Source organism: Lactuca serriola, chromosome 8, assembly GCF_051521515.1.
Source record: "Lactuca serriola cultivar US96UC23 chromosome 8, Lser_US96UC23_V15, whole genome shotgun sequence".
Taxonomy (NCBI): domain Eukaryota; kingdom Viridiplantae; phylum Streptophyta; class Magnoliopsida; order Asterales; family Asteraceae; genus Lactuca; species Lactuca serriola.
Window position 1 is genome coordinate 3,534,605 of NC_136415.1, and position 6,620 is coordinate 3,541,224.

The 6,620-nt window shown below is 35.5% G+C and overlaps 1 protein-coding gene across 1 annotated transcript; it reads left to right on the forward strand.

The window, feature by feature from the left end:
• Positions 1-1,825: 1,825 nt before the first annotated feature.
• LOC145065897 (phospholipase A(1) LCAT3-like) lies at positions 1,826-5,304 on the forward strand. Its single transcript, XM_079012995.1, has 11 exons — positions 1,826-2,112; positions 2,606-2,697; positions 2,791-2,918; positions 3,023-3,158; positions 3,296-3,347; positions 3,565-3,665; positions 3,796-3,975; positions 4,043-4,200; positions 4,667-4,721; positions 4,836-4,889; positions 4,975-5,304. The coding sequence occupies exons 1-11, from the start codon at positions 1,896-1,898 to the stop codon at positions 5,146-5,148; spliced, it is 1,347 nt and encodes a 448-aa protein (XP_078869121.1). The 5' UTR covers positions 1,826-1,895; the 3' UTR covers positions 5,149-5,304.
• The last annotated feature ends 1,316 nt before the right edge of the window (positions 5,305-6,620 follow it).

Sequence of the window (6,620 nt, forward strand, 5' to 3'; positions counted from 1 at the left end):
GGTAATACCAAGGTGGTATACCCCCCCCCCCGCCTCAAAGTAACATAAAATCATGTCTTTCCGGTTGATATGACTTCTAAAGCTCATCTTTCGCTCAAAATCTTTTTTCAAATCGTCAAATCTTACCCCATACTTGTTCTTTTAGTCACGTTATCGGGAATTTCTAATGTATGTTCTTATCAACCAAACTTGTACCTGTGGCACCCCCATTTTCACAGCCAGAAAAGATTGATTTGTTTATGCTTTATTTTGGAAATTAGAGTATCCTTTTAAAGAAAAATGTTGCAGAATTTGTTCCCAGAAAAACATGATAAATACGTTATCAAAACATTCCCGAAGAAATGTATTTTATTCATTTTAAAACATTGGGATGTCATTGTCAATACATAAACATAAGCATAAACAGATCTTAGATTCATTTACTCTAGTGATCTACATCTCCTTAATCTCTCAGTGTAATGTAGCTTCATATTGACACCTGTGATACAAATAAACTGAGTGGGTCAAGTTAGGAAACCTAGTGAGTACATAGGGTTTTCAACCCACAATAATATAGTTATTATTTTTAAACATCAAACAATTAACCCAATTACTCATCCCCATTATCTTATTTATTCTTAAGTATCTTCCCTATGAATAATCTATTCCTCATTATTTATGCCTAAGGATTGTCCTAAGGAATAGGCAGGAAGTCCATTGTTTCCAGGGTTTATTCAACAGGCTCTAAGTCCATCGTTGCCAGGGTTCATCCAATCGGCGCTAAGTCCATCGCTGCCAGGGTTATCTCATTTATTGACAATATTATTTTCGGGAGTCCACCTGCAATACGTGTCAATGGGTTTTTATAGTACACCGGGTGAACATCTCGTTCACAACACCTATAGGTTGCGAGCCTGCTAGTGTTGCACTAGACTGTCTAGAATAGTCCGTGGTTGTCATCTATACTCTGCTAGACGATGGGACCAATGCTTGGGGTAAAGGCTCCTCTTATTTTTCACCTCTCACCCTCATCTCATGATCTTTATTACCTTTCATCTCATCATCCAACTCATCTTTCATCTACCCGTCTTTACACATCATAATTAAAGGTATAAAATACATATACAACTTAAAACAATTAAAACATGTATATTTTTGTTCATCCAACATAAATATTAAGTACACAGATAATATGCACACATAACACGCAACTTATATTAAATACTTCATATATATGTGTAAGATGAAAGTAACTACGCACTCACTTGTTAAAGTGATGATTCTAAATTTGGGCAGCGCTTCGCTTCTAACGATTCTATTTTCCTTCGACGAAACCTAGCATTATTACGAATAAGTTTTAGTCTAATCTTTATTGCGACTAATCGTCGATTTGGTGCCACATGTCACCCTCTGGTAGCAAGGCTTGGGGAGAAAGCAATGGCCCAGATTCAACCACGTCACCCTCTTCGCAACAGCACCCTGCCGACTTCTAAACCCCATAACTTTTGCATACAAGTTCCGTTTTTTTGACGTTCTTTATATTCACGCATAGATATTGACAAGATCTACAACTCTCCTTTTAACTTCGTCAGCTAATTCTTGACCGATTTTAAATTTAATAGTATGAGAAGATTATACTGTTAAACGACCGTGTAAATTTCATAACTTTTACATACGGGCTCCGTTTTCGTCTGTCTTTTTATCGTTGAACTCTTATTAATGAGATCTTAAATTCTCATATAGGTTGTGTCGGCCAAAATTCGATCGATCTAAAATTCGAATTTTGGGTTTTGCACTCCTAGGTAAATCTTATTCTATACTATATTTTATAATGTTACGACTTCTCCTCCTACAAGGAAACTCCCAACTACTCACGTGCTACATTTCCCATTGCCCGAAGGAGGAGGAATTAAGAAATGGTGGGCGGAAAATGGTGGTGCTTCGACAATCGGAGTTCCGGTGGCGATGTGGCTGATCTTAACCCGATACTTCTGGTGAGTGGCGTTGGTGGGACTATTCTGAATTCGAAGCCAAAGAGCTGGTTCGGGGTCACGACCCGTGTTTGGGTCCGTATTCTTCTTGCTGATTTGGAGTTCCGAAAGAGAGTCTGGTCCCTCTACAATCCCGACACTGGTGCATTCTCTTTCTCTCTAAAATCTCTACGCTTTGTGGCCTTTTTTAAACGTTTCTTTCTTTTAACTGACTGGGTTTAAAGGAAAACATCGAAGCTTCCATATACAGTTATACAGGCCATTTTTTTGTATATGAATCAAGCTGATCTTTTGTGTTTTTGTGTTAATGGGTGATTTTTTGTGGAATCAAATGAGGTATCTAAAATTCTGCTGTCATGTTACCGGCAGTAGTTTTAATTTTCTTTTTTCCCTTTTGGATCTGTGGGTAATTGAAATCTCATGGGATTATATTAAGGGTTCTTAATCTGTTATTTCAAATGGTTATAGCAGGTAAGTGAGTTATTACTTATTTGATTAGCAGCAGGTCGCTGTCTTAATAAAATCAATTTAGTTATGCTAATCAAGATAGTGATGAAATGTGAAATGAATTGAATATGGGGATTTTATTAATATGGTACACTAACAAGTACATGTCATGTGTTTTGGATTTTCAGGCTACACTGAAGTGTTGGATGATAGTTCTGATATTGTGGTTCCACAAGATGATTATGGACTATATGCCATTGATATTTTGGATCCTTCATATGTAAGTTACTAGCATCATCTATTATGTTTTTCTTTTTTATCAACTGCATACATATATTGATAAAAAAAATTCTTGTATATTTTGGCTTTTCAGTGGATAAAATGTTTACACGTGACAGATGTATACCACTTCCATGACATGATCGATATGCTTATTAAATGTGGATACAAGAAAGGAAGCACTTTATTTGGATATGGATACGACTTCCGACAAAGCAATAGGTAGGTAACTTGAGCATTTTTGGTAATTAAGGGAGGTGTTTGGACATGTATCTCAAAAAAATTCAAAAGAAAATAAACCGAGTGACATGTATTTTTGTTGGCAGAATTGAGCAGTCGATGGATGGCCTCAAGGAAAAGCTAGAGACTGCATATAAAGCTTCCGGGGGTAAAAAAGTCAACCTAATATCACACTCGATGGGTGGATTGCTAGTATCATGTTTCATATCACTCCATTCTGATGTATGCACATACAACCATTGAAGTTTGTTTTTTTTTTGTTTACCTGTTTATCACACAAATGTGCTGTAGTAATATGAAGAACATGACATGTGATCTACTTGCTTGCTAATATATATATTATATAATATATAATATAGGTCTTTGCCAAGTATGTGAATAAGTGGATAACCATCGCAACCCCTTTCCAAGGTAAGACCCATTTTTTATTAACTGTTGTTTTGTATAAATGATGTTAAAGAATATTTTTATGTGTGGTTAAGAAATCCAAGAAGAGATTATCCCTGAAACCAAGTATATGTGCTGTGTGCATCTGTATCATATTTACATCTTTTAATTTTTGCACATGAGGGAGTAGTAAATACTAAATACTTTTGAGCAAGCTGATGTTTAGGTATATGTGTATCAGGTGCACCAGGATGCATCAATGATTCTCTGTTAACCGGATTACAGTTTGTGGAGGGACTTGAAAGCTATTTCTTTGTGTCAAGGTGGTCAATGCATCAACTGGTATTCTTTTTTTTTTTTTTTTTTTTGTCATTCATCTCCTGGTATTCTTTAAAATAGTCGTGACTTGAAACAAAAGATTCATTAGCTATAAAAATGAAGGTGATTCAGTTCTCTCCTTTTGTGGTTTTAGTTGGTGGAATGCCCATCAATATACGAGATGCTCCCAAATCCCGAGTTCCAATGGAAAAAACAACCTGAAATTGTTGTGTGGAGAAACCGTTCAGAAAACGGACAAGATTCAGCCAAACTGGAAACTTATGACACATCTGGTTGTGTGGGGCTGTTTGAAGAAGCATTGAAGGGCAATGAGGTAATTTACATATGTCCCAAAAATGAGTCAACAACGTAATCTGAGTGATTTTGTGTAAACTTGACAGATAGAGTACAACAAGAAGACGATACCTTTGCCATTCAATTCTTCCATCTATAAATGGGCAGCCACTACACGCAAGATGCTAAACAGTGTGCAGCTTCCCGAAGGGGTTGATTTTTATAACATTTATGGAACATCACTGGATACCCCTTTTGATGTTTGGTACGTTATAATATATGAATCCGTTAAATGTTAATCAATGCGTCACCTTTTTACCAACTTATGCAAAAATGTTTCTTTTTAGGGCAAATGTCAGATAAACATTGTGTTTTTCTGACATCTGCCTTTTTATCTACAAATTTATGGGACAAATGTTTCAGTTTTACAAGTTTATGCAACTGACGTTTTAAACGGTTAAAAAAACACAAGTTGTTATATAATTAGAATGAAATGCGCTTGCAGATTTCGTCTAAAAAACCACTTTGCTGTATAAATGGGGAAAAAATTGAAGCTTCACCACATAAACAAGTATTTATACTCTTTTTTGAATTAGACTTGTAAATTTTCAGCACTGTGCCCCTTCTTTGCATCACTAATGCTACTTGCTCCATGATTATGATTATGATGTTTATTGTGTTTTGTGATTCAAAACTTGTGTGTGCTCAAATATATATTCACTCATCTGCAGTTATGGATCGGAAACTGATCCAATCAATGACCCATCTGAGATATGCCACACATCAGTAAGTCTTTAAAATCCTTTACCTATATTATATCTGGCATCACCTTCCTTCCTTGTTCTCTCTCTCTCTCTGGACATATTTATCTATTTAAAATTTCTTTTTACTTTTTTGCAGCCTGAATACTCATATGTGGATGGAGACGCTACAGTTCCCGCTGAGTCAGCAATGGTACTTACTGTATCCTACCTTATTTCTCATATGTTATATGTGGTGTGTGTATTTAAGTGGCATTTCATTTAAACAAATACAACAGGCAGATGGATTTCCAGCAATAGAAAGGGTGGGGATCCCTGGTGCTCATCGGGGACTATTAAGAGATGAAACTGTATTTGAGTACATACGCAAGTGGTTGGGACTCCAACAACAGAGCAACACTACACGTGTTAATGTTAAAACCTCCAAAGTTGTTGATGTTGGTTTGGGTTGAAGCTTTTGGTTCATGGTTAATAATGATATATATAGTTGTGTTGTATCTTAACTTAGCAATTCATGATGCCAATTGCCAAGTTATTGCCAATGTGGATAATTAGAAATTACTTTTTTAGTTCTTGTATGTAATCAAAACTTTCTACTTTGGTGGCCATTTTTTTTCCATCCTGTACAATGTGTTCTATAACAAACGTAAAAAGGAAGGTAATCCCTATTCACGGTTGTTTCATTTAACATCCTAAATTTCAAACCAATTTTTTATTTTTTTTAAATAAATATAAAATCATCCAAAACCATTTTTGTAAAACTCAAGTATCAAGTTGTTTCACATTCACAAAAACCATATCATAATATGTATAAAAATCACAAAAACAACGGAATTGAAAAACATATGATCATCAATGATAGGTGTACATTACAGTCAAGCGGGACTCTTTTTACGATCATAGAACTATCTAAAAAAATATTTAATCAACAATTCTAAATCCGAAAAACATTTAATAAACAATTATAAGCATAAAACTTTGAGTTCCCCAACATACCACGTACTGCAGTATACATACAAATACAAAACAAACAGATAAAGGTGCTCGAATTTAGTGACGATCCACCTCATCAACGACGACAAACGACTCTAACGACGACTCACAACTCTAGTGCATGTCTAGTCATCAACAATGAGTATTCTAGGCTTTTGGCTCTAGTGTCGTTCCACCATCAACTTCTCAAACATATAAGTCAACATATCATACAATCAAGCAATCATATGCAAAAGATTATACTAGCCTACTTGAATAATCTATAGTAGTGAAGATCGCGGGAAGATTATACTAGCTTACAGTGTTATGTGTTATGTGTTTCAGGTACTAGTGAGGATCGCGGGAAGGCGCCGACCAGATCAGTACACACACGAGATTTTTATGTTATGAGATCTTGGGATTGATATATGTTATGAATTGAGTTTTAAACAATGATGTTTTTATGAGTAATGAATGAATTATGTTTTTATAAAATGCGAAAAATTGTTTTGAAATTTACGGTGTTATAAATCCAAATGCCAAGAATCTGTTTTGCTGGCCCCAAGTCTTTCATAGCAAAAGACTTGCTCAATTGTTTCTTCAACTGAATAATTCTCTCTGCATTCTTGCCAAAAATCAACATATCATCAAAATAAAGCAATAAAATGATGATATCATCATCACCAAACCCCTGGAAGAAAACATAGTGATCTGAAGTAGTCTTACGGTAGCCTTGCTCACCCATGACTGACTCAAATTTCTTGTAGCACTGTCTTGGTGCTTTCTTCAACCCATAAAGACTTTTCTGAAGCCTACACATATAGTCTTCTTTTCATTTAACCTGAAAACCTTCATGTTGCTCCATATAAATTTCCTTGTCCAAGTCACCGTGAAGGAAAGCTGTCTTGACATCCATTTGCTCAACCTCAAGATCAAGGCTAACAACCAAACC